Source organism: Mus caroli, chromosome 1 (genome assembly GCF_900094665.2).
Source record: "Mus caroli chromosome 1, CAROLI_EIJ_v1.1, whole genome shotgun sequence".
NCBI lineage: Eukaryota > Metazoa > Chordata > Mammalia > Rodentia > Muridae > Mus > Mus caroli.
In genome coordinates this window covers 64,633,504-64,660,647 of record NC_034570.1, presented here as the reverse complement: position 1 = coordinate 64,660,647, position 27,144 = coordinate 64,633,504, and the positions used below count along the sequence as shown (strand labels likewise).

The 27,144-nt window shown below is 39.2% G+C and overlaps 1 protein-coding gene and 1 pseudogene across 2 annotated transcripts in view; one reads left to right on the top strand and one right to left on the bottom strand.

Annotated features, from left to right (window-relative positions):
• The window catches only part of Bard1 (BRCA1 associated RING domain 1), a 66,208-nt gene extending 45,868 nt beyond the window's left edge, over positions 1-20,340 (top strand). Inside the window, exons 7-10 of one of the 2 annotated variants that reach the window (XM_021165841.2) lie at positions 1,572-1,704; positions 2,566-2,658; positions 18,231-18,328; positions 19,714-20,340. In XM_021165841.2, the coding sequence (XP_021021500.1) occupies positions 1,572-1,704; positions 2,566-2,658; positions 18,231-18,328; positions 19,714-20,046 (657 nt within the window). In that variant the 3' untranslated portion in view covers positions 20,047-20,340. The remainder of the gene's footprint in view (positions 1-1,571; positions 1,705-2,565; positions 2,659-18,230; positions 18,329-19,713) is intronic. The other variant, XM_021165834.1, reaches the window with a different exon arrangement.
• Positions 20,341-22,334: 1,994 nt separating this feature from the next.
• LOC110295400 lies at positions 22,335-23,418 on the bottom strand (annotated as a pseudogene).
• Positions 23,419-27,144: the final 3,726 nt, after the last annotated feature.

Sequence of the window (27,144 nt, the reverse complement as noted above, 5' to 3'; positions counted from 1 at the left end):
GCAGTCCTTAATTATAAGAAACTAGTACCAGACTTTATACTTTATGCAATTTTTAAAAAAGAGACTACAATAGAAAAATGCATGACCCACTTTGATACTTCCCTTGCTTGGCACAAATAGTATTGTATGCTGTATTTAGAAATGATAATTTTTACTTGTGTGTTTTATGTGAAGAGCTAATTTACCTAAGGTGGAGTCATATAAATTGAGTACTCTCTGCAGAGCTATCGTGATGGTACTTATTTAAAGGACAAGAACTTTTGACAGTTGACTTTTAATATCATTGTAATTGAACAATTTTGAAAATATTCTGAACTATTTTCATGTTAGGGAGTATTTACACTTTAGATTTGACTTGGCTGTGTTCTCTGACAAGAGACTAATAATGCCTTTATATGGGAATACGATAATATATGCGTGTGTGTGTGTGTGTGTCCCCAGTCAAATCTTTGTTATCTGAAACATAATGGGGTAAATAACTTACCTTGCTGAACTTCAGTGCCAAGCATTGTCACTTATGATATTTTTGTGTGCTTACTATATAGTAGCTCTCATTTAATTCATTTTGAATGAATTGAGAGTTAACCAACAGCTTAACTGTCTTAGCATAGGGAGTCTGAAGAAGTCATCACTATTCTGATGTGAAATTAATGTTTACATACCGAGCGTCTCCTCTAGTTGCTGAGCTGAGATGGTGCCTTTGCTGTTTCTCTCTCTCATGTTCTACAGAGCCTTTGACAGCCCAGCCTTCAGTGCACATTTGCACTCAGTGCATGGAAGGCCCAGTGTCTTGTGTTGTATGTGGGTGTGGCATCTTGTCCTTAGCACAGGAGTGCTGGTGTTCCGTTTCCTCTCTTTCCTTCTCTTTCACAAGCAGCTTTGTCTAACTCCAGTTGTAATTTTGTCCTTTAGGCTTTTGTGTGCTCCACTTTGAATTGTCGTCCCTTCACATCTCACACATTCTTCACCGCTGCTGTCTATTTGTCTTTAGATGTTAAGCCCATAGCATCAGTCTCTGTAAGTCAGCCGTTCTTTCTCAGGAGCAACAGGGAGTCCTTCCTATTTGTGCATCTGCTTTCTTCACTCCTCAGTTCTCTCGCCCAGGATCATCACTTTGATTCAGGGTTAAAAAATTATTTTCTTTCTTCAGGATTAGTGCTGATAAAATTATCTTAGCTTAAATAGATCAAGTTTAGGTTCTTTTTTTTTTTTCTTTCGCTTTTTAGGTTCAACTCTTTGGAGAAGAGATATGAAATTGGCCATTCTTAATGGCTGTTTTAGGTTACTGGAAACAGAATGAAATTACAAATCCCTCTGTGAATCTAGTTCAGCATCAGGAAAAGCAGCTTGCTGTTTGGACAAAGCTATTTCAACTAACATTGACTTGGCAGGAGAATAAATAGAAAATAGTTATTCAAGTGCCTTGAGTGTTAGGTTTATGGGCACTGACTCAGTAGAAATTACTGGGGATTATAACTGGAACAAGGTAATTAATAAAATAGAAGTCTTGTTAGTGAGTGTGTGCCTTCTCTCTGTTACGTGTTTTTACCATGATGCCTATTCATTAACAGGTGAACACTGGGCAGCGAAAGAATGGGCCGCTGGTAATTATAGGCAGTGGGCTTTCTTCACAGCAGCAGAAAATGCTCAGCAAACTTGAGACAGTTCTTAAGGCTAAAAAGTGTGTGGAATTTGACAGTACAGGTGAGGAAGTTTTTTTGTTTTGTTTTGTTTTTATTGTTTCTTGGTAGAAAACAATTTTATGTTAGTCCCATTAAAGAATAACCTCTGATAATTTATTAATGTTTTAAGCATTGGGTTGTGGTTATGTAGTTTGCATCTTATAAAATGTATCTATACTTTATAGGTTTAATATGCTTAAGAAATGTAAAGTATTTATTTTGCTTGTTTTTATTGTACTGGGGAAGAAACCCAGGCTGTTCACATGCTAATAGGCAGGTGCTCTACTGTTCAACTCCACCCTCAACAGGAACTGTAAGGTTAGGCCTTACACACATTTTAGGATAGAGCACTGTCAGAAGAACAGGTTTTTTGAGTTTGTTAATAATAAATTATAGTACAGTATAATACCATGAATCATTTGAAAGTAGCTGAAAATTTTGTGTTTGTGAATACTGTTTTATGGTTTGTTTTTCTTTTTTTTTTTAACTTTCTTTTTTTTCAAACAATTGATTATTTTATGCATATGAGTACACTGTTGCTGTCTTCAGACACACCAGAAGAGGGCATCAGATCTCATTACAGATGGTTGTGAGCCACCATGTGGTTGCTGGGATTTGAACTCAGGACCTCTGGAAGAGCAGTCAGTGCTCTTAACCACAGCCATCCCTCCAGCCCTTATGTTTTATGTGTTTTATGATCTTATTTTTCATGTTGATGGCCAGGTTAAAAAGTACTGAATACAAGAAACATTATACTGAATATAAAATTTATCTTTGAAGAAGACTAAAGTGCTAAAGTGTCAGTTAATTAAATAGAATTAACGGATTATACAAGGTAGATTATTTTCTTTCTGTCTTCCTTATTGCTTTGTTTGCATCTTAGTAACTCATGTCATTGTTCCTGATGAGGAAGCGCAGAGTACTCTGAAGTGTATGCTTGGGATTCTCAACGGATGCTGGATCCTGAAGTTTGACTGTAAGTACTGGATTTGGGAGGATTACTAGACTATTTAGTATGTTCCTGTCCTTGGAGTTAGTTAGTCACCATTTTGAAAAAGATTCATGTATCATTGGTGCCATTCAGATTTCTTTTTTTTTTTTTTTTAAGATTTATTTATTATATATATATATATATATGAGTTCACTGTAGCTGTCTTCAGACACACCAGAAGAGGGCATCAGATCTCATTACAGATTGTTGTGAGCCACCATGTGGTTGCTGGAAATTGAACTCAGAACCTCTGGAAGAGCAGATAGGTTCTCTTAACCACTGAGCCATCTCTCCAGCCCTCAGATTTTGTTTTTAATAAATGTGCATAAATATGCTTTGATTTTAAAGTAGCTTTATTCAATAATATCAAGCATATTAATAAAGAATAAACGTTGATGTTAACTTTGAAGTCTAAATAGTCCATATTAATGCTAAATGGTTCTTTTGACAAAATATACTCATGTTTTAAATGCATTGCTTTGTGCATCTGTGAAGTGAAATTAATTTATTGTTTTCCATTTAAGATTTCTACAGTATTACCCATATAATAATAACCATATAATATCTTTTAATCTTGTGGCTGATTCAGTCATTTTAGGCATCTGTTGGGGAGTTGACTGATTCTACCCGATCTGGATGGTTTCCAGCAGCCATTGCCTAAGCCTCCATCACTGTCCCTGTTTCTCTCCTCTGTTGGCATTCAACCCTCAGAGCTGCCGGCTCCTTTACATACTGTAGTTGATGGTATTCTTACTTAACCTTGTGTCATTTAGGATTAAAAGAAGAAAGCATATTCCTAATTATTTTCTTTTTTTTATGTTTGAGATTGAGCTTTAATTACAACATTTCTCCCCTCCCTTTCCTCTCTCAAACTTTTTCATAACTCCCTCCCATTGCTATTATTTTCTGTTTCTTGGTTCCTTGGTCCCTAATGGATCGATCTACTTTTTGGTATGCTAGCTAAAATATGATGGCAGATCCACCACTCTTGCTCAGTACTTCTTTGGAAAGCTAAGTGATTGCAGAGGACTGACAGGGAGTCTTGCTATTTCTTATGTCAGGAACGACTGAAGGGCAGCATTTCCCAGGCCTGCTACCCAGTTGTCCACAGGGAGCTCTGTACTGGGGTGGTCTGCTGCTTGTGCTAGAGCTAGATGCTAACACTGGATGGACACTTGTAGCCTCCTGGAATGGTAGTTAGACCAAAGTAGAACAATGGGGATATTGTTTTTAAGAAATACATCACTTATTAAAATTCACTAAAAATACTAGCTTTGTGCTTTGAAGGCCTTATGGTAGAATGATTATCAAGAACTTAAACTTGAAAGTGATTTGACCTGGAGAGATATCAGCTATTAAAACTGGCTTCCACTTCCTCCTTGTAGTTAGTATTCTTGAGTTTGGTTTCCTGTGATAAGAGCTATGCTCTCTTTTCTGCTCATTATCTGTAAATAGTCAGTAGTCTGAAAAATAGTTTACTCTCAGTCAAAACCAGTTTGGGAGGTCTAATTGTGTGAACTGGCAATATATGTCTGCTTTGAACTTAATTTTACCTTTCCTGTCTGTAATAAGTCTTTCTGAGTCTCAGCATTTAAAACACCAAATGCCTCCAAGATTATGCATTCTTTTTACCATACCTGGGCCAGAACCATTGCCAATGGCTAGAACTAGTCAATTTTCATAATAGCAAGATCTTATCAGTAAAGAAACCCTGTGGAATTTTGAGTGATCTGATGGTTCTGAACTTTGAGTCTGTTTCTTAAGAATTTGCTGAACTGGCATTTGATTATATGTACCGGAAATCCATGTCTATAAAACCTACCTTTTGTAGGAAATGTGAGTTTTGTCACTTTAATGGCTTGGCCATGTCATTTTTATAGAATCACTGATGGACTCAGGCTGAGTTAATAGTGTGCTATTTGGTGATTCTCACTGTAGTGAATAACATCCTCTAATACTGATGGTTCTTTTAGAATAAAAGATGGATAGGATCTCTTATTGAAGTTCATATATTCATTTTTTTTTAATATAGAGCTCAAAGAGAAATAAATTCAAAGTCTGAGACAAGTATTTAAGTAGTCACTAGGTCACTGGGTTTATAAAAATAAGTCATATGCTCTCAAAGTCTTTCTGTGCTAACAGAATACCTCAGTCTCTTTTCTGTGTCAAGCACCTCAATGATTTAGGAAAGCACTTCAGAGAAATTCAGAATTGTCTAGAAATCATATATATTAGAGAAAATGATGGGGGTTACTGCGTTCAGAATTAATTATAAAGGTGCATGACTTATTAAATGTTTGTTTGATTGTAGGAATTAGTTTCTTGGCAGATAGAATTATTAATGAAATAACTACGTATAAGCTTTAATATTAACTTTTTGGTGGTATTTTCCATAAACCAAATGAATTGAAGAGGAATTTTTATCATATGTATACGTGTCCTTGTGTGTGAAAGTCAGAGCTTGACATCAGGCATCTTAGCCTGGTATCATAATTTTTGAGACAGTTTCCTGGAGTTTCAGTGAGCCAGGCACTCAGAGATGAGCTGGCCTGGCTCACCTTCCGTCTGGAGATCTGCCTGTGTCTGTCTATTCCCCACTTGGTTGAACGTGGTTACTCTAGACTTCTGTGAACTGAATGAGGAAGAGCAGGGAGGATACCCTTTAGTATTGTTTACTCATTGGCTGGGTGATTTGAGTTATGGACTCAAAAAGGCAGCCACTAAGTAACTTCATGATCAGTTTAACAGTCATTCTTTTCTATTAGAGTTGCCTTTTTAAGTGAACTTTTGAAAGTGCTGTAGAGAGTTATAAAGATTGATGTAATTTCTGTTTTGCCCAATAAACTTTGCCAACTAATAAAATGTAAATAGATACTAAAACATTTCTGTAAAGTAGAACTGATCAGAAAAGTGTGTTTCCTAAAGTCTCATCAGGTAGAACATGGTGGCACAGCCCTGTAATTCTAGCATTTGGAAAGCTGAGGCAAGACGAACTGGAGTTCAGAGCTATCCTTGGTTACCAAGTGGGTTCCCAGCAAGCTGTTCTACATAGACCCCCCCCCCCCAAAAAAAAAAAAAAAAAAAAAAAAAAAAAAAAAAACCCCCCCAAAAAAAAAAAAAAAAACAAGTTAGCAAATAACGGAAAAGTCTCCCATCAAAGATTCTCTAAGAATAAAGAAAATTATTTTATCAAATAACCCCTATTTTTCTGATAATTTACTTGACGTCAGTAACACAAGCAATACAAGTGGGAAAGGTGTCTGTTGTATGGTAGCAGGACTGGGGTATGACCTGCATGGGAGTGAAACAGTTGTTTCCTTCCTCCTGGCAACTGTCAGTGTGTGACAGAAAACATACGTGGCCGCGGCTACCAAAGACGGTGCTTTTCTTTCTGGAAATGGGCTTCCTGCATAGTCCAGACTGGCCTCAAACCCTGGTTTTCCTGCCTGTGCATTGAGAATAAATGCTGAGATTACAGTCAAGGTACTGGGATTGTAATTAATTTTTAACATTTTTCAAAAGAATATGTGCTTATTGTATTAAATCCACATCCTTTAAGAATGAATTGAAACCTTCACGTTTCTAATACCAGTTAAAATGAGATCATTCTTTTTGGTCTTTTCCAAAGGTTAGTTGGACAGTTCAGGGCTTTGATCTTAAAAAGGGAAATTAAAGCCTCTATGTGACAGAAAACATGCATGGTGGGAGCCATTTGTAAACTGTAACAATTTGTAATTGTTACCCAACTGATGATAATAGTTTATATTGCAGATATAGAAAAATACATAAACACTTTTTTAAAACGATATTTGACTTAAAACCACTGAACAAAAGTTTTCTAATTATCATGAGAATCTTTGGGTGTTAGACAATTTGTTCTTTAAACATAAGACAATTTTTTAAAATATTTTATTACGTATTTCCTCAATTACATTTCCAATCATAAGACAATTTTAATACTATTATTCATAGTATAGGTGTCAGTACTGATACCCAAGTTTTGTTTAAAATTTTTTTATGATATACTAATACATTTCATGATGGGATGTTTGCTCTTTTGTGATACTAAGTGGATGTTGATGATGACTTATGTGTTGGTTAGTTTTTGTCTCTGGACAAGCCAGGGCCAACGCATGGCTTGGATTGCAGCAACAGAGCCTGAATGGGTTTCTTTTCTCCTCTGAGCCTTCATTCATTTCATCACTGGGTCACTCTTGCTCTTTCACTCTGTGAGCTAACTGTCACCTGGGGTTTCCCATTTTGTCTTCCTACTGTAGAATGGCTCTTCCTGTCTGACTGAGAACCTATGTAGAAGCATTTTCCAGGAAAGACTCCTTTGGTTTTACAGCCTGAGTGTTGATTTTTAACTGAATCAGTCAAGAACTCCATGGATGTTTATTTATTGTCATTTCGAGTGACATAAATTCCTACTTAATTCTAATGCCATATCTATTTAGACTGTTGGCTTTGAGGTGGAGTGACACTTAGTATTTTAAGTTTCTTAAAGGAAATTTGTTGGCTTACTGCAATATTAAATTCCATGTTCTCTCTTTAGGAAGAGCCAGAAGCCCCAGAAGGATAACTGTTTGTTAAAATCTGCACCTGTGTTGTTGTAGCTTTTGAAGAGAGTGAAGACACGGTGTTTGTGTGTTTGGTTTTGCTTTCTCTGTAAGACAAACCTTCTCTTGTGTGGACACTCAGCAGATCATAGCTTAGCTCTGTTCATGTGTTTGCATTCCTTATTAATCTGTGTAATTGTCGGTTCAGGGCACTTCTTTTTACTCTATTTCATTTGTTAATCCTTTTCTCTCAGACTTGAGAAAAACGATTCAGCTCAATATAGATTGATGATCATCACTGGTTCATGCATCTATAATGAAGATATATCTATAAGTTATGTTTTTATGAGTTAGAGACAAGAATGCAGGCTAACAGTTTAGAATAAAGGAATACTTTTCTGTATAGTATAAATTTCTTTTTAAAAATACCAATGTAGCCCTAACAGTTATAAGGTGCCTGAGTATGCAAAGGTCCTTGGTCTTGCCATGGTGGCCAGAGCTACCCTAATGACTTTGCATTAATGAATTTGAGCTCAGTAATACTTGCGGGATTGTGCATCTCCTGCACACAGAAAAATCACACAATATCAGGCCCAAAGAAAACTGGCATAAATAGTAGGCATGGTCAGAACTTCATCTGATTCACTAAAAAAGTGTCTGCAGAGGTGACTTGTTCCTTTGTCCCTGTGAAGTGATAACTCCAGATAAAATCTTAATAGCATATATTCAGCATAACAAAGATGAAATAAATCATACATCATATAAGAATAGTGGCTTGACACATTCAAAGTGTGTATAGTTCTGGTAAACGAGGAAGTCTCAGTTTACATGTAGAACTATGAAGTTAATTTTCTTTGAAAATTACTCATGGACAAAACAAGCAAGATTGTGATCTCAATTTTGCTTTTTTCTTGTAAAGGAAATATATAAGATCTTTCTGCCAAACTTTTAGTAGCAAATCATAGCCTCATCATGGGCTTTATTAATAAGCATGTATGATGGTTATAAAATAATTGGATTAGAGAGAGAGAGAGGTAGGTAGGTGAATCTCTTGAGTTTGAGGCCAACCTGTTCTATAGAGTAGTGTTCTAGGACAGTCAGGGCTACACAGAGATACCCTGTCTTGAAAAACAACCTCAATCAAAAAGGATTAAATTTTAAGAGGTTGTATTGAGTTGTTGGTAAAAGGCTAGTTTTTAAATTAATGGTGTAAGTATAGAGATTAGGGATTATGGTATACATTATACTTTATATTTGTTAGTGAATAGAAATGTTTTTAAGTGATCATATTTTAGAGGCAGATATATTCAAGGGGAAAGTTGCCATTTGCCTAATTTTTGTGGAATAAATAAAACTTTGAAATATCCATTATCTTCTTATTTTTGTTTTATTGCATATTTTCTTTATTTGCATTTCAAATGTTATCCCCTTTCTAGGTCTCCCCTTGGAAACTCCCTATCCATTCTCCCTTCCCCCTGCCTCTATGAGGGTGCTCATCCCCCACCTACCCACTCCCACCTTCCAGCCCTGGCATTCCCCTACCCTGGGTATATTTGGCTAATCTATGCTTTCATTTCATTGGTGATATTACTATGTCATTTAATTTCTGAAAGTTCACCTTAGAGTATCTCATGTATGTTCATTACTTACTTAGTGAATCTGTTTAGTTGATTAATCTCAAAAGGAAGTTCACAAGCACTGAAGTTTTAATTATGGAAAATATCTATTGAATAGTGTATCTTCACATGTGTTTTCATTCTAGAACTTGGGAAACCAGGTTGACAGTGGACAGTTTTGGTAGCAGATCACATAAACTCATTGACCATTGAAGGCAGGGATAAATGTATTTATTATTCTCCATCCCTTCTGTCTTCAGAATCCTTAGTACTTTCTACTGTTTATTGTGCTTTTTGGGTAATCTCTCAAAAATGACTGTTTTCCTCTTTAATCCTTAAGAAATGGATCATGTGATCTACTACAAGATACTACATAACAATTCTAAATAGAGATAGCTGCTGTTTGTTTAGATGATGTTTTTAACATGCTCAATAACGAGACTAAAAAAAAAGGATGGTCAGGAGTCGGAGAATATTTAAGTTTTAATCTCATTGAGTCCCCAGGAAAGGCATTTAAATCCATGAGGATTTGTAGTGTTTGGTCTGACTAGGTGTTTGAGTTGGAACCTTAGGAGGAGATGTTGCTTGGCTTTCAAAACTTCCCAAAGGTTTTCTGTGCTGTGATAGCAACTTTATAAAAGGACTTTGTTGCCATTCAAATATCTTCTAGACTTAATTCAAATTCTTAGCTGGTACTGGGTGGCAGAGACTTGAGCAGTTTCCTAGAATAAGAGAATATCAGAGGAATGTTTGATCAGCTCAGTAATTGCAGTTAGACCTGACCACTGAACATTTCTGCATTTGGAGTCTCTTGTCTCGGGAGGATAACACAGCACACCCTTGGGATAGCTGTGGCAGTGGAGGTGTCCAGTGCTCACAGTCCCTGTGCCGGTACAGCTGCCCTCTCCTGCCCCTGTTCTTCCCTTACGTAAACTAAGGCTGATCACAAAGAACAGATTGCTGAACTCAAGGCAGCCGAGTCTCTGTCTGGGAAGGATGGCAATGATACCACTGAAACAAAGGAACTTGGGGTTGCCATGAGGTTGCTGTGTTAAAACCCAGTAGACGCCGAATTGCAGGATATGGTCCAAGAATGCATGTTGATGGAATGGCACCATTTATTTCCCAAAATACTAAGTCATAGTGGCTAGAAAAGGGAAAGATACAGATAGAAAGGAAGAAATCTGTAAAGTGTTCCAAGTCTCTGACAAGGATGGTGATGGCCATGTCAGTCCAGCAGAACTGTATCACATGACACACTCAGAAAATTAACAAATGAAATGGCTAGAGATTCAAGATATTGATGGGGATGGACAGAGTAAACAGAACAGCTCGTGCATATGATCATATGACAACAAATGAAGACTTACTTCTAGGTACTTTCTCCCTAATTCTTGCAGGAAAAAGGGTGATTTCCTTTTTTCATATAGCAAAAGTGAATGTCAGAGAATCTGCACATACTACCTTGTGCTCTTGTCCCTTAAGGCTGTGCTTCACATTGGTTATTAAAGTATAAATGATTCGCTTACTTCAGGGTCGTGTGCAGAAATGGTTTGAAGGATGATCTTGAAACACGGCCCTAGTCGTAGATGGTCCTCTGTATTTCCAGGTGTTTAGCCCCCTTGGTGACAATACCACACCATGGTGACTTGCCTCAGCATGTTAGCTTAGTTCTATGTGCATTGTACTACCAATGTCAGGTTGTCACATATTATTAGTAAATCTTTACGAGAGGAACATGTGTGGACATGAAGCCAGCACAGTAGACTCTCTGTGGACTTAGCACAACCATCAACATTGCTTGCTCTTCAGGAAATTAGTATCTGTTTTCTTTCCAACTTGTAAATGCTCGTCTTATTTTTTCCAATTAAAAATAAAAAACTAACTTGTCTACTTATCAACTACTACAAAGCTGAAGATTTTATGAACCAAAGCACAACCACTACAGTAGCACTCGTCCCTTCTGATAGGAAACCAAGCTGCCTTCTCAGTTGTTGGTGTTTTCTGTCTCCCATCTCCCATCTCCCAGTGTGGTACTTAGCAGACCCTGCTCTGTCTATGCTCTGTTCTGTTCACTTGCAGCAGCACATTGTTAGAAGCAACAGATACCATTGTGGGAGTTAAAATAATAAGCTATATAAACTCATAACCGGATAAAGCAGCCCATAGGCACAGTCCACTGTAAGTATCTGCTGGCTACTCCTGATACAGTAGGCATTGTTGTAGTTGTTCACCTAAAGATAGTACTGCTCTGCAGATCGAATTAGGAGTGGACACGTGTATGCCTAACTGATAAAAAAATGAAAATAATAGCTTACATATAAAGGAATGAGTTTGTTGATGATTTTGCTATACTGATAATTCCTTTTAGGTTCCTATTTTATATACAAACAGTATGTGACCAGCATACTGAGCATTATTGCTAGGGTAGTATTTTGACGTAGGCACAGGTTATGAGTCTCATTTTCTTTTTGGTTTTTCGAGACAGGGTTTCTCTGTGTAGCCCTGGCTGTCCTGGAACTCACTTTGTAGACCAGGCTGGCCTCGAACTCAGAAATCCACCTGCCTCTGCCTCCCGAGTGCTAGGATTAAAGGCGTGCACCACCACGCCCGTCTGAGTCTCATTTTCAATGTATAGGAAACTTCATTACACACACACACACACACACACACACACACACACACACACACACACACACACACACACACACACACACCTCTGCCTTATTTTTTGGAACCATAGTCTCATTCTTTAGCTGAGGCTGTACTTAAACTTACTGTGGCCTCAAACTCACAGCAGGTCCTCCTGCCTCAGCCTCCCAGTGTTGAAATTCCAGATGTGAGCTGTCATACCCAACCAAAGTTAATATATTAATATTAACTACATTAGGTAGCATTTTAACCAACAGTTATTTAAAATAATGCTATTTAAAATACTTCATTGCATGCCAAACAACAATTTATGTTAGAACAATAAGATTCAGGACTTCAGCTCAGCAGACTCAAATGATACAATCTTAAAAACTGGGCAAAAGATTATTGAACATCAAAACACGGGCAAACCTAACAAATTAATAATTATACAAGTAAGGAATTATGGGAAGTTTCTTAACTGTTGTATTTTATTTTTATTTATGTGCACATATGAACATGTATGTTCAGGTGCCCACAGAAGCCAGAAGAGGATGTTGGATCCACCAGATCTGCAGCTACAGGCAGCTGTGAACTGCCTGATGCGGTGTGGAATCTAAACCCTCTGCAATAAGAGCAAGGTCTCTAAGCCTCTGAAGCAGCTCTCTAGTCCCTCAGCGTTGAATTTGAATACACGTTAACAATCCTAAATGAAGGGAAACATTATATTGACAGCACTCAGCTTTGGGAGAAATGGGGTATTCAGTTGCTAGCATTTTCCTTTTTTATAATATGCAACATCTTGGAACATTAAAAGCAGCTTAAAATCATTTGAAATATTCACAATCACCCCTTTTAGAGTCCAAAGTTTAGCTTGCATACCAAAAAATTATATATTTTTGTATGTAAAATGCATTGGCTTTAGAAAGCTGAGCAGGCTTGGGTTTAGATTCCCATTCTGCCACACCAGCTGAATGGCTTGGAACCAGCTAAGTGCTTTGTGCTTTATTTCTCCTCCTGAAATGGAAAGAGCACACAGTAAATCCTATTGTTTGTGGATTTTACATTTTTGAATTTGCTCTACATGCTAAAATTTTGAAAATCCCCAAGTCAGTACTTAAAAGCCTTTGTAGACATGTGGGGTACCTTAGGGTTTGGGGTGCAAAAGAACATTCTCCCAGCTGATAGCAAGCTTGTGATTCTGTGCCTTCTCCATTCAGCTGGACGTTGTAAGCAGGGGAGTGTGCAGAGCATGCTTCTCACATGTGATTGTGTTGTTGAGTCCACACTTAAAGTAGCCCCCTAGCGGTTGGAAGGGGAACCTTACTCAGGTCCAAAGTTTAATGTAGTTCCAATGCTAATGAAAGCTACCCTGGAAGAACTTTGGTGATTTTTAAACACCCAGAACAAGAAGTCTTCATCAGTTTACAAAAATGTCCAGGAGCACAGCAGAGCATTTCCAGTCACCGTATTCAGTGTTTGCAGCTTCTTTCTAGACCAGGACTGCTGCAGGTAAGGAGTGTCTGCCAAACCACTATTGGTACACACAATAAAACATACATAGTAGCCGCAATCCGTAAGATTGTCAGGGCTTTCCTTGGAACTGTAGCAGTATCGTTGGGCATTAGAACTAGAGAAACAGGACACCAGGATTGGAGGAGGAGCTATCAGTCTAATGATCTGAGTTTGATCCCTGGGCCCCCTGTAGTAGGAGAGAAGCAGCTTCTGCGAGTTGTCTCTAACTTCTACATGCGTGTGCACTCATGCTCACACCCACAAAGTAAGTAAGAATGACTAAAACAGTTAAAAACGCTATCTAAAAGGAAAACAGTGCAGTACATTGTACTTGGAAGGGTTTTGTCTTTTTCCCCTGTAATTTCATCAGAAACCATTAGTATATAGTTTATATCCGTAAGCAATACATTCCTTTTAAAGTTCTTTGGTTAGGCCCCGTGCTCATTAGTATTTTATTATTTAAATAGTGGGAAATTAATGTTTTCAGAGTGTTAGACAATGTTTATGCATTTGGATTATAACAGTGCATCCTGCTCCCGGGATGAATTATTAGATTACACAACATCCATAGATTTCATAAAATAATGTTAGTGTGATGGCTTTCCACTAATGAAAATGAGTGAGAGAGATGTTTTGAGAAAGATTTACAGGTGTTAGGAATAAAACAGTATGCTTCTCTTCATAGTCAATTCATCTGTACTCAAGGAAATAACAATAAACACTTCAACTTTTTATATTTCCTTAATGATATTCTAGTTTTCTTCTCAATATTTAATATTTTATTAGATGAAAGAATTAAAACTCTAGCTGTGCATAATTTCTTGCCATACTACAAATTTTGCATCTTCTCTACCATAGCAAAACCACTAATACTTCTAGAATGTATCAGCAGCATTTTTTTTTAAATGAAGGTAAATTGGTCTAGAATTGTGTTTTAGAAATAAGTATGCATTCAAATATTTTTACTAAAAAAGTCCAATTACTTTTGCTTTTAGTATATCTAAACTAAATGTGAAATGTAATGGAAATGTTTTTTCTTAAATTACGTCTGTCAATCAGATATAACCTGTACTTCTGAAGGTTTGCAATTAGACTGGGCAAGAGGGAAAGGTGAATGTGAAGGGCATGGCTGTGCTTGTGTCTGACTGCATCCTTGACCTGAGCCCCACCACTGTCTTTCTAATAGAAATGCAAGTCCTCCTGGGCTCTAAAAACTGCTGAGGAGGAGGAGACCTGCCCTCTCTCTGCCCCTGTGAATGGCTGTGAGTGCCTCGGCTGGAGCTCATCCATCCATCCATAGGACTGCCATCCTTCATACCTTTGACATGAGGAAGATTTCAAATGAGCCTTTGAAGTGGCTTTATAATGGAGTATTTATTGACAGAGGAAGAGAGAGCTGTGGCGATAGATTCACTTTAGTTGAGCACTCTGTTAAAGCCTTCCAAATTTAATGAAAATTGAAGATTAGTTTTTGCAACCAAAACTTAACAACGTGTTCTCTACAGAGCCATGAGTAATTCAGTTTGTAAATAGTAGGTGTTTACAATACAGCTGCAGATGCCCTGTGGAGGAAGGCTGTGAGCAGTAGGCAACGCCTGCTTTCTTATCAATGAGCTTGCCATACCAGAGCTCAAACCATGTTTATTTTGTTTTCTGTTAAAGATGTCAGGATCTTCAGTTTCTGTCCCTTCCACCATATGTTCAGGTTAACTCATGGATGTTTTATCATTTTTCTAGTTTGGGGTAATAGAAAAGAAGCCTTAATGATGGGTGCCTCGAAGTCTAGGCCATGCCAAAGTGGGCTGTCACTCACTCTTGGAAAGTATGGATTGTCTTACATGTCACCTCTGTCCTGTCAACATGGCTTTTCTCTTCTCACGCTCACAAGATTCTGTTTGTTTTAATCACAATACGGGACAGTTGTGGTGCTGATGGCAGACTGACACTTGGTTCTGGGCCAGTTCTGCTCAGAAGTGAGCCTCTTATGGCCCTCTGCAGAGTTGCAGACTGAGGTGTCGTCCTTCAGTGGCATCCAATCACTGGCAGTGCCCCTATTAGAATGTTCATATATTTCTAGCATATCTTTCTAATTCTCAGTGTATGTTGGTATAGATAAAGTTTTCTTCTGGATAAACATTATTCAGTGGTTTTTTGTTTGGTGTTTGTTTTTAAATTGTTCATACTTTTTCTGTTGTTTTCTCAGTGGTAAAACTCACATCTTTGAGTGAAGTAATCTCTAAGGTAAATAGAAAATGGTCTGGAGAGTTTGTTTTTATAGTGAAAATAGTATATTATAAGATCCATTTTGCGATTTTTTTTTTCAGTTTTGTGATAGACCCTTTATTTTTAAGTTTATTTATAATGCCTTTACTCAAAATATAATTATATTGGTTCTCCTCTTCCTTTTCTTCCTTTAGCCCCTCCTAGGCACCGTCTTCCAAAGCCCTTCAATGTCTCCCACTCTCAATTGATAATCTCATTTGCTTTTATATTTGTTGAATACACACATAAATATCTGTATGCACAAGGAGATATAAATAGAATCTGCCAAGTCGGGTTTTGTTGTTTGTGTATATGTGGTTTCAAGGCTGATCAACCCATTAGGAAGCTCATCCCTGGGAGATGCTGATTCTCCTCCCAGTAGGCTATAGTTGCCTGTAATTCTTTGTTTAGGGTGAGACCTCATGACTTTTCCTCTTCCACATTCACATGTTCATTGTAGTACTATGGCTCCTGCCCGCTGTCTACAAGAGACAGCATACTTCCTGGGATCCTGGGTCTTAGAGTCTTCTACCCCTTCTGTGATTTTCCTGACTCATAAGATGCAGAAGCTGTGATGTAGATGTTGCCGTGGGCTCACCACAATATCTTGATCTCTGTATCGTCACCTGCTGTGAATTTTTGTGATGGTCCTGTCCTCATTTGCTGTAAAGAGAAGCCTTGTTGAGCTTATCTGCGGGTGTAAGGATCATATTTGGAATATAGTAAGGAATCACTCGGGCCGAGCAAAGCCGGGGTAGAAGATTCATTATTAAGTTCAGGCCCATGACCTCACTAGCCTCAGAAAGCTGGCTAGGTTTTCAATTCTGGGCACAGTTTCCCTCCTGATGAATGGGCCTGAAGTCCAACTGCACAGCTGTCGATTGACACCTTTATGCATATGTTGCCATGCCAGTAGTTGTCATGGCTCATATGTGTTGTAGCTGGGTAGTTTAATTGCCTACATCTTTTGGCAACTTGCATAGTATTTTCTGGAACCATGAAACCTATTTTGAAGGAAAGACACTTTCAGGTCAAATTCAGCTTGGATATTGATATATTGCTTTGAAAGTCACTTGGACTACCCTGATATTCCTCAGAAGGAGTCTGGTGTCTAGCACTGGGGGTTTGGTTAGTCTGTGGTTTTTCAGGGGGAGTATTATCAGCCCAACTGGCTTAACCTCCTTATGTATGCACGTACAAAAGTATATATGTACACACACATGTATGTATATATTATATATATATATATTATATATATATATACATACATAAAATAACATGATTCCTTGAGGCTTTATCAAGCAATCTTGCCATTATTTGTCCCCCACCTCTACTCCTCCATCTGCATTGACCACTCTCCCTCCTCCTTGTGGGAACTCCTCACTGTTACTGCAATTCCCACTACATTGCACTTATATCCTGGTCTCTACCAAGGCCCCCACCCACCCCATCTAAGGTCTATACACTCCTGATGTCTGTGGTTACGACTTGTTGTGTGTTCAATCTGAGGTGCTGAGGCTAGGAACTGTTGACAGGAGAGGATCTGTGGCATTTGTCTATGGGTCTAGGTTACCTCATTTTTTACAGTTTATGCATAAAAACAATGGCTGGGATGGTGAGATGGGTGGTATTCCTAATTCTTTTTTTCTTTCACAGGCAACAAAGCTAACCTTATGAGTTTATGAAGTTTTACTAAAGCACTAAGCCATTTGACTTCATATCTCAAACTTAGTTGTATGCATTAAACCTAGCAGTCTCTCTCTCTCTCTCTCTCTCTCTCTCTCTCTCTCTCTCTCTCTCTCTCTCTCCCCCCCCCCCTCTCTCTCTCTCTCTCACACACACACACACACACACATACACACCACCACCACCACCACCACCACCATCTCTACCTCTTCTTCCTCCTCTTCCTCCTTTGACTCCTCCTCTTCCTTCTCCTGTTTCTCTCCCTTCTCCTCCACAGGTAAGATGTTGCTGCTTAGGTCCTATTCTGCTCTGTTATTAGTATTGGGCGTATTATTTCTAGAATACAGCCAGGCATGGATGGGTGACTGCTGATGTCCCTGCTTAGGGATTTCCTATTCACTAGACAGCAATAGCTCATTCTTTTTCAGCTTAAACTATAAACACTCTGGTGCAGTCCATCAGAAGGATTCTTTCTCCAGGGAATATCAAGCCAACTCCTCTACAGGAGTGGTGTCAGTTCCCAGGCAGCTTGTGGTCTCTGCTCAGTATTTATTTTCACAGGTCCTGCTGAGGTCCTGTTGTGTGGTTGGCTGAGGGAGGTGCTGTAGACAAAAGCACTCTCATTGGATCATTGGACTTTTAACAGACCAACCATACACGTAACTGCCAAAATGAGCCAACATTTGTTAAATGCTCAGTTCAGACTGGATTGAGCATACTAATTGCTTAAAATCTTACATAGGAAGGAAGGCTTTCTTCCATTTATTTTAAGTATAGAAAGCTAGCTTTCTCATATTTTCTTTCTGTTTTTCTATGTGGGATGTGGTGTGTGTGTGTGTGTGTGTGTGTGTGTGTGTGTGTGTGATATCACTATGTGTGTAGGTGCAGTGACTTGTGTGTTCATGCATTGATGCCAGAGGCTGACCTAGGGTCTCTTCCTCTGTCATTCTCCACTGTATTTGTTTGAGATAGGTTCTCTCCTAGAAGCTATCATTTTGGCTAGACTAGCTGACCACTGACCTCTGGGGGATCTGCTTGCTCTCCAAACTCTAGCACAGGTACAAGCTGCCACACCCACTGGGGATCCGACTCACCTCCCTGTGCTTACAGGCATACTGTTCACCTGCTGAGCTGTCTCTCCAGCCCTCCCTTTATTATATTTTCTTTTAGTATAATTGGGGTTGGAAGACTTCAGAATATTTAGGCCAGCCATAAAGAAGAGACTAATTAGACAGACTTCACATATGCTCATGTGCTACTTATTTGATTCTACCTTATTTTTTGTCAGGGGTGAAAGCTTGTCTGGACAGCAAAGTACGTGAGCAGGAAGAAAAGTATGAAGTTCCTGGAGGTCCACAGAGGAGCAGGCTCAACAGAGAGCAGCTGGTATTTTCCTTTTACATACTACTTGCTTGTTCTTAGGGCTTCTTGTCATTATCATCATCGGGAAAACTTTGCCCTCTCATCCAGTTCAGGTGACTGATTAAAATTTTAATTGTGCTTATTTCAAGCACTTGATTCTGAAAGATGATCACGGTGCGCAGTAAAATCCAGAAGGTAATAATTTCATACTGTTAATGGATTTTTGGCATCTTGAACATTCCCATAAAGCTTTCAGAATCTGAGGTAAATCTCAGATACAGGAAGTAGCTTGAAAGAAGACTTACAGCTGCTGCTCGGATTTAGTTACCATATGTCTTTATTGCCACATACTGCAGCTTTAATGGACAATATTCCATTATTCTGTTGATATATGTAACTATAGTAGAAATGACAAAGACAGTTTCTAATTGGCTCTTTAGCCATGACTTCATTATCTGCTGTGTACTGACAATGCATATCTGGAACAATGGTTGCCTATGAGACCTTAGGTTTTATCTTAGTTAGGGTTTCCATTGCTGTGGAGAGGCACCATGACTGAGGCAACTCTTAAAAAGGCAACATTTAATTGGGGCTGGCATACAGGTTCTGAGGGTCAGTCCATTATTATCAGGGCACGAAGCATGACACATCTAGGCAGGCATGGTACTGGAGGAGGTGAGAGAGTTCTGTATCTTGGTCTGAAGGCAGACAGAAGACTGGCTTTTCCAGGAAGCTAGGAGGGTCTCAGAGTTCACCCTTAGAGTGACACATTTCCTCCAACAAGGCCACACCTCTGAATAATGCCATTCCCTTGGCCAAGCATATTCAAACCACCACAGGTAACATGTAGAGACCTGAATGTAGATGAACATAACTGAGCTGTATGTGGGGAGAATGCTACTCTTACAGTTTAAATCCAGCCTGCTGTCTCTGATGCTTACTCTAGATGTCTTAAAATTTGGGAGATAAATCCTACCCATGCACACAAGCATCTCAATGGAGGGAATTTGATGAAGATGCGTTTTTTTGTTTGTTTGTTTGTTTGTTTTGTTTTTTGACAGTGACTCACTGTATAATACAAGCTCACCTGGAACTTGCAGTATAGGAATATAGTTGTATACTGCTATGCCTAACGACAGATGCTGGAATTTTAAGAGAGTAAAAAGGAATCAGACAGTGTATGAATTTTAAATGAAAAAGAAAAAAAAAAGAAACCATAAGTAAGAAGCTGTTATTTTCCTAAGTATGCTTCCTTATCTGGTTAGTTTGATTGATGGTCAGGTTATGCCAGCACCTCATTTAGGAAGCTTCTTTCTGACACACGACTGTTGTTCTTATGTCCTTCATTCATAGACAGTGTTTTAAAATATTTTGATCTTCTTTTAACAGTTACTTTCTTGTTATTTCAGTTGCCAAAGCTGTTTGATGGATGCTACTTCTTTTTGGGGGGAAACTTCAAGCATCATCCAAGGGATGACCTCCTTAAGCTCATTGCTGCAGCAGGAGGCAAAGTCCTCAGTCGGAAGCCCAAGCCGGACAGTGATGTGACTCAGACCATCAACACAGTTGCATACCATGCCAAGCCTGAGTCGGATCAGCGCTTCTGTACGCAGTACATCGTCTATGAAGACCTGTTTAACTGTCACCCAGAGAGGGTTCGGCAGGGCAAAGTCTGGATGGCTCCTTCCACCTGGCTTATCAGCTGTATAATGGCCTTTGAATTGCTTCCTCTTGACAGCTGAATGTCATACCAGGTGAACATTTTAAGTTGAACATGCATGGTTTGTGAGAACAATGGCCATTGTGATATGTTTGGTCATTCATGTTTTTATGAATAGGTAGAACCATTCGTATTTCTTCCCCCTTTGAATTGCAAAATAAAACAATTGATAGTAGATTAGGAATTCATTTCGATGCCTAAACTGCTTTTAAGATTTTTTTGTTGTTCTTTTTTAAGGGTGGGGGCTATAACTCAAGTCTTAGGGTCTTCATCACCTATGTGTGAGGCACAGGTTCCACACTAGGAACTTATTTTACATGTGGCCTGTGGTTTTTTTTTTTTTTTTTGATTGATCATGTCTTTCAACTTTATCAACATTGGTCGAAGATTAATAAGTGAGATAGCATCAAACTACTTGTTAAATCTATGTGGTGTATTATTAATTTAGCATCCTTTAGTAAACAGAATATCATCATATGATTTATTTTGCCCTTTTTATAATGATAATAGAGCATTTATGTAAATGTGTCAGTATAGGTGAAAAGCTCTATCTGGAGTTATCCTTTTCTTATGTTGTATTTTAGTTTCTTGTGTTTTCTTGGCTTTCCATTGTGTTTTTTTATTTAAAAATAGTCTTGTGTATGCATTAGGAAATCATGATTCGAAGCACTGAATATTAGTGGTAAAATCAGCAGTATGCTCTCACTGTGTACATTTGCTCTCTGCCTACTGTGCGCTTGTGCACACCTTTTTTCTGTAACTTATTTTAGCATCACTGCTTAGAATGTCTTGCCAGTTTAGAACACTGACAAATGTTAACTCATTAGATTATAAGCAATCTGGTTTTGGTAAATCTTTCTGGAAATTACTATAATAAGTTCTTGAAGGTTTTAATCCCTTCCCTCATTCCCTTTCTCTCTTCCTTCCATCTTCCCTTCCTTCCTTCCTTCCTTCCTTCCTTCCTTCCTTCCTTCCTTCCTTCCTTCCTTTTCCTCCCTCCTTTCCTCCCTTTTATTTGTGATACCGGGTATGGAAGTCAGGATCTTGTGCATGCTAGGCAATTACCTACTACAGAACTATATCCAACTTTGAGACAATCTTGCTAAGTTAGCCAAGCTAGCCCTGATCTCACCCAGCTTTAATTTTTTATACAGCCTCTAGATTGGTGGGTAGGCAAAAGTTGGAGATTGCTTGATTTACTACATTTTTACCATATCCGACACAAACCCTGTAGCAGGAAATCAGGCAGTGGGAGTAAGAAGAGCTTCTTCTTGATGCAGAAGCAGCCCCAGCAGGGACGTGGGGGGCACTCCCTGAGCATGCGCACACTGGCAGCTTACCCTGCCTGTTCTGTAGGTCCTCATTGTGAGTGGACAGGGTCTATACTTTTAAATGGTCTTAAAGAAGAGGATTCTTTCATGCATCATCCCAGAAGGTAAAGAGTTGGCAGCACTACGGTTTGCAGAAGGAGGTGCTAAGACAACCATCAGCTCTGTTTTTAGGAGAACGGGGCAGCTTGACAAGCCCTGGGTGGAGTTGCCCCAGCTCAGAACACCAGGAAGCTGGGATGCCAGTCATTTCAAGATCCACTTACTAGGAAAATTTGAGATTCTGTTGATCATTTGAAAGTGCACCTTGCATAAATCCTTCTTTGACATACTATTTTTTCATGCCAATAGGCATGTTGACATGAACACAATGTTTCCCCATGCTGGCTTTCCAGGATCAACAGGACAGTCTAATAAGGTTTTGTCTGTGTTTGACACACAGTTCCTTCTGCATCTAGGGGTGGGTAGAAGGGTACCATGTGAATTAAGCCATTTAGGCATGGGGTTGGGGTGTAGGGTGTGTTTTCCCTTTACTTCACATACACGCTGAGCTCCTTCCTGTTGTGTGTGGCGTCTCACCCCTGCCCAGGGTCACAGCCTCGTTGCTGTGAAGCCTTCGAGGTTCCTGTTCATGTTTTAATCTCTTGCCTCACCTCCTCTTGGTTTCCCCTCTTTCCTACTAGAATCATTTTTGAATGCTCTGAATGCTGATTTTTTTAAAAAATTGTACAAAACAGAAATGTATTTTCAGAATAATTCACAAAAGCACAGGTTGAGCTACACTGAAACTTCACCCCATTCCCCTTTCTCCTCCTCCTCTTCTCTGAATGCCAGAGAGAACGCAGTTGAAGGAGATGAGCAGTCACAATGACCAACTCTAAAGACAAAAGGCTTGCCTTAGCGTGACGTATCCGGTTATGTGAACAGCTTCATTGAGTAGGGTTAAGATGTCGCAGATGTCCTGCTTCTTTAGGGTGGCTTTTCAGGGCTGCTTCAGGGAGGTAAGGATGGAGCGCAAGTGGGAGACATCTTTGGCCCACTCTCTGAGCTTAAGGCTAAAGTCACACAGTTGCGCATCCATTTTAGGGACAGCTCATCAGTGTCCTCACAGTGGCTGTGCTGCCAGGCTGTTTGCCTTTGTTTTCTGCAGCTGCTCACTGTCTCACGCACTACCCTTCAGCTCCATTACTGCTTTCTTCCCACACTGCTGCTTGCTGCCGAGACTTGGCATCAAGGGCTTCCAAGTGCTCTGTTTGCTCTTCTCTCCATTTAGGGATACTCCAGTCTCTGATTGCAGCAGACCTGCTTCTGAGATAGCAGCATCACTGTTTGTTGTCCCATTACTTTCCTGGTAGTATTCACCATTTTCCTTCCATCAGCACATCGGCAGTTGGTTTATATTAGCTTTTAACACTTGAGGCTGTACTTTCTTCTATAGAAATGTGTATAATTTTTATTTTTTCCTAATGTATTTAAACTTATAAATCATTAAAACTATTTGTGCTTGTATCTGTATCTTCTGTAAAAATGACTTATTTCGATATTGAAGAATGAGACTCGACCTGACCTGTGAAGAAAGAAGTCTTCCAGCTGTAGTTTTTGTGTGGCTCCACAAAGCCACTTTCATCCATAAATGTAAGCATTGTTGATATCCAAGCTTAGGCCTCCACACTGCACTGAGGACCTTACAAGGGCCTGGTCTATCCACTTTGGGCATGGTGCCACAAACAGGTACATTTCACACATCCACAAAGAAGAAAAGCTAAGAGGACCTTGTTTCTAACGTTAGTTCATACTTTGTGAGACACATTGGGGGCGGGGAGGGGGTGCATTTACCTGCTGGCTACAGTAATGTGTCCTAGATGAGGCGCTGTGAGTGGGCTCTCAAGGTCTTTTTCTGGATTTAACTTTATTAGCTTTGGCTTTTTCAGGAAAGGTGTTTATAAGTACAGGTAGTTGCTGTAGACATTTTAAAAAGAGTAAGAGGAGATGGGGTGGAGACATTCATGGGTTCAGAACCCTGGCTGCTTTTGCAGGGTTCTGGGAACAATTCCCAGTACCCACATGGCGACTTCCAACTGTCTGTAACTGCAGTTCCATAGGATGCCTTCTGGCCTCCAGGGCCGTTTTCAGCATTCGACTCATTCGGGTCACACACACATATATTCAGGCCAATGTTTATAAAAATCTTAGATTTAGGAAAAATTTGTCCTAAATCTAGATTTATAAACTAAGTTTTATGTGACTTTATAGTGCCAAAAATAACTTGATATTGTTGTAAGAGCCACGTACATGATCCACTCACCACAGTCAGTCCTGGCCACGCTAATATATTTATATTTATATTTATATATTTATATTTATATTTGGAAATATAGAGTTAACTTTTCTCTTTAGGTATGCATATGGTCTATCCTCATTATCACTGGGGATTTGTTCCCAACAACCCCCTTGGAAACTGAAGTCTACAGATGGTCAAGTGCATTATAGAAAATGATGTTATGATGTAATGTTTGGATGTAGCCCATGTCTGTGCTTGTATTCTTTACATTGTTTTTAGACTGGCTACCTACCTACCTACCCTGCCAATACAAGTACCATGAAGTACTGCTAGAGAATAATGACAGGAAAGAAAAATAATAAAAAAAACAAACCCATATATAAACAGATGGAATGTTTTTTCTAAGTGTTTTGGATCTGTTAATTTATGCATACAGAGCTCACAAATATGGAAAACTGACAATAGCCATCGTAATTAGGATATTAACCTTGTATATAAAATTCCCTATATCATTGCATATAAAATTTCAAGTGGTTACAACCCTCCACCAATAGGCTGTATCATTATTTAGTTTACTCTCTATGATTGGCTATCTGAACTGTTTCTTTATAAATCAGTTAAATATTTTCCAGTCAGTTTTTATGGAGAAAGTATTTTCAGGCTGTCAAAGTAAGTCAGCATCTTTACAGAACACACTGCACATCTTTTGCTTTTTCAGTCAGGTGCCAAAGTTAGGCTTAAAACATTAACGTGCGCTTGACTGATTACTATGTTACAAGTTGATTAGATTTGGGGTATAAGGTTCAGGACATTATAGCTTTTACAGGGTACAGATGGAGGGGTGAGTTCATCTTGTTTAATCATTTGGGACGACCTTGCTTGTGTGGAATTTGTGTTGGATACCGGCGTGGGAACACCAGAGGCTTGTCCAAAGTCCTGCCACTCACTAGGGGCAGGCTCTGCACAGCTGCCTGTTAAAACACCATTTGCTATAGGAGTCTATGGGCTGACAGATTCCTAGGGAATTGCGGACTGGGCTGGGACAATGTGAAGCAGAAATGGTATTCCACATTTGCTGTGACCACCTCTACCTCAGCAAGCATTGATCACTATGCTTTGGTTTAAAGACCAAACTGATCTCATAATCTCTCAAATCCTCCTTTATACATCTGCAGCTAGTTGGTTAAGTTGGATTATTAGCTGGAATTTAACAATCTAAAACCAGTAGTCTTCAACCTTCCTAATGCTGCCAGACTTTAATACAGTTCCTCATCATGTGTGATTCCCAACCATAAGCGTATTGCTTCATAATTGGCTTTGCTACTGTTATGAATGGTAATGTAGATATCTGATATGCAGGATATTTGATATATAACCCCTGTGAAAGGGCTGTTCTACCTCAATAGGGGCCACCACCCAGAGATGAACTAACCAGTACCCCCAGTGCTCGTGTCTCTAGCCGCATATGTAGCAGAAGATGGCCTAGTTGGCCATCACTGGGAAGAGAGGCCCCTTGGTCTTGCAAACTATATGCCCCAGTACAGGGGAACGCAAGGGCTAAGAAGCGGGAATGAGTGGGTAGGGGAGCAGGGTGGGGGGAGGGTATATGGAACTTTCGGGATAGCATTTGAAATGTATATAAAGAAAATATCTAATAAAAAAATAAATTAAAAAAAACCCCAAAACACTGATCTAACCTAATGCATGCTAAACAAAATCAGACAGTACAACTGAAATAGTTTAGCTGAATATGGTCAGCATACAGTATATTCATCTATAAAAACTTTTAAAAATATGTTAAATAAAGTATTCTGGTGTGTTTACATTGATATATTTATTGTTTTCTTCACATTGAAATAAATAAAAAAATAATTTAAAAAATGACAACAGGTTGTAGTTCATTCCTTTAATGCCACCACTAAGGATAAAGAAGTAGGCGGGTCTCTGAGTTTAGAGGCTTGCCCGATTCACATTGGCTGACCCTAGGTCAGATAAAGTTGCATAGTGAGACCATGTCTCAAAAACAGAAAACAAGCAACAGCAAGGTGGCCAGGGAGGTGACTCACTGGGTGAAGCACTTGTCATGCAAGCCACAATACATTGAGTTTGTGCCCTAGAATCTACATGAGGGAAGGAGAGAGCCCACTTGACCACTGGATGGGCACCATGGTAAGTATGCACACACAGCAAATAAATAAAAATATAGTAACAACTGGAAACTTGACTCCAGTCAGTTCTAAGTGGCTCTCTCAGTTCAAAGTGGCTCTTAACTGGGGGCTAGTGTCTTTAGTTGAGGTGACAGGACACGTCTACACATGTGCACACATATACCCTCAAAAGTTTTCTGGAGAGAACAGGAAGACAAGTGGTTGACAGAAGCTGCCCAGGTGCTTTTTGTGCCTGTAGTTTCCACAGTTGCAAGCTGCCGCTTTAACACGGTGTACTTTTGGAATTAACATGGTGCTCAATTTACAAGTTGTATTTGCCATTCAAGCACCTTTGGGAACACAAAAGTGTGTGTTGTGTGTGTGTGTGTGTGTGTGTTCAGGCACGCGCCCACACACCGCATCTCTCTGAACATAACCAAATGCGCATGCGTGTGTCTGATTCCTCAGGACACATTTCGGAAACGAAGAGTGTGCCGTAGAATATGATGCTGTGCTCTCAAGTCTTTGCCATTGCCATTCCCATAGCAGCATTTCTCTTCCTACTGCAGTCCTGAACCTGATGGTAAATCCACATTGTTTTTTTCTAGCCATGGAAGTACTGATTGGCATGTGATGTTTAATATCAATTGAAAGGATGAATTCTAGAAAGGAAGTCCTCAGAATTGTTTCTGTTGCTCTTTGCCTGTGTGTGATGGAAGCCTGATGAGTGCATAATTGACTTTCAGTAACTATTCTTGCTTAGCTTAGTGCAGAGATTGAATGTGATTCTACCTTGGCATTTCATCCATTCCCTCAAAAATATAGACCTGGGTTTTATAGTTTAAAAGGAGATTGGAAAAGGATCTTAACACTGATTCTATGAACAATCCGTGCATTGATTCATCGAGTATTTTATTGAACACCCACTGGGTACCAGGTGTCAAGTCATGGCTATGGTCTCCTCTGCTGGGTTCCTTGTATTCTAGTGAAGGGCCAAAGGAAGCCATCTGACTGCACAGGTCTTGGTCCTGGCAAGACAACCTTTTGTCCTGTGCAGGTGGGATACCTTGGAAACTCACACTCATTGTTGTGTTAGGGCAACAATAAACAATCTGCCAGCTGTGCCTTAACTGGTAAAAGAGCTACCCAGTGTTTGCTCTGGACATTATCAGGTTCTTTTGGAGAAAGTACAAAGATGGACCATGGGAGGTCATGTCATTAGAAGTTGTTTAAGTATTCAGATGAAAACACGTGCTTTTTTTCTTTTGTTTTAGTCACCTTGAAATGATTCTCTAGGCTTGAAATAGGCTTTTGTAGAAGACTAGTTCAAGTTAAATGACAAATGCTATTTGCTGTAACAGGTA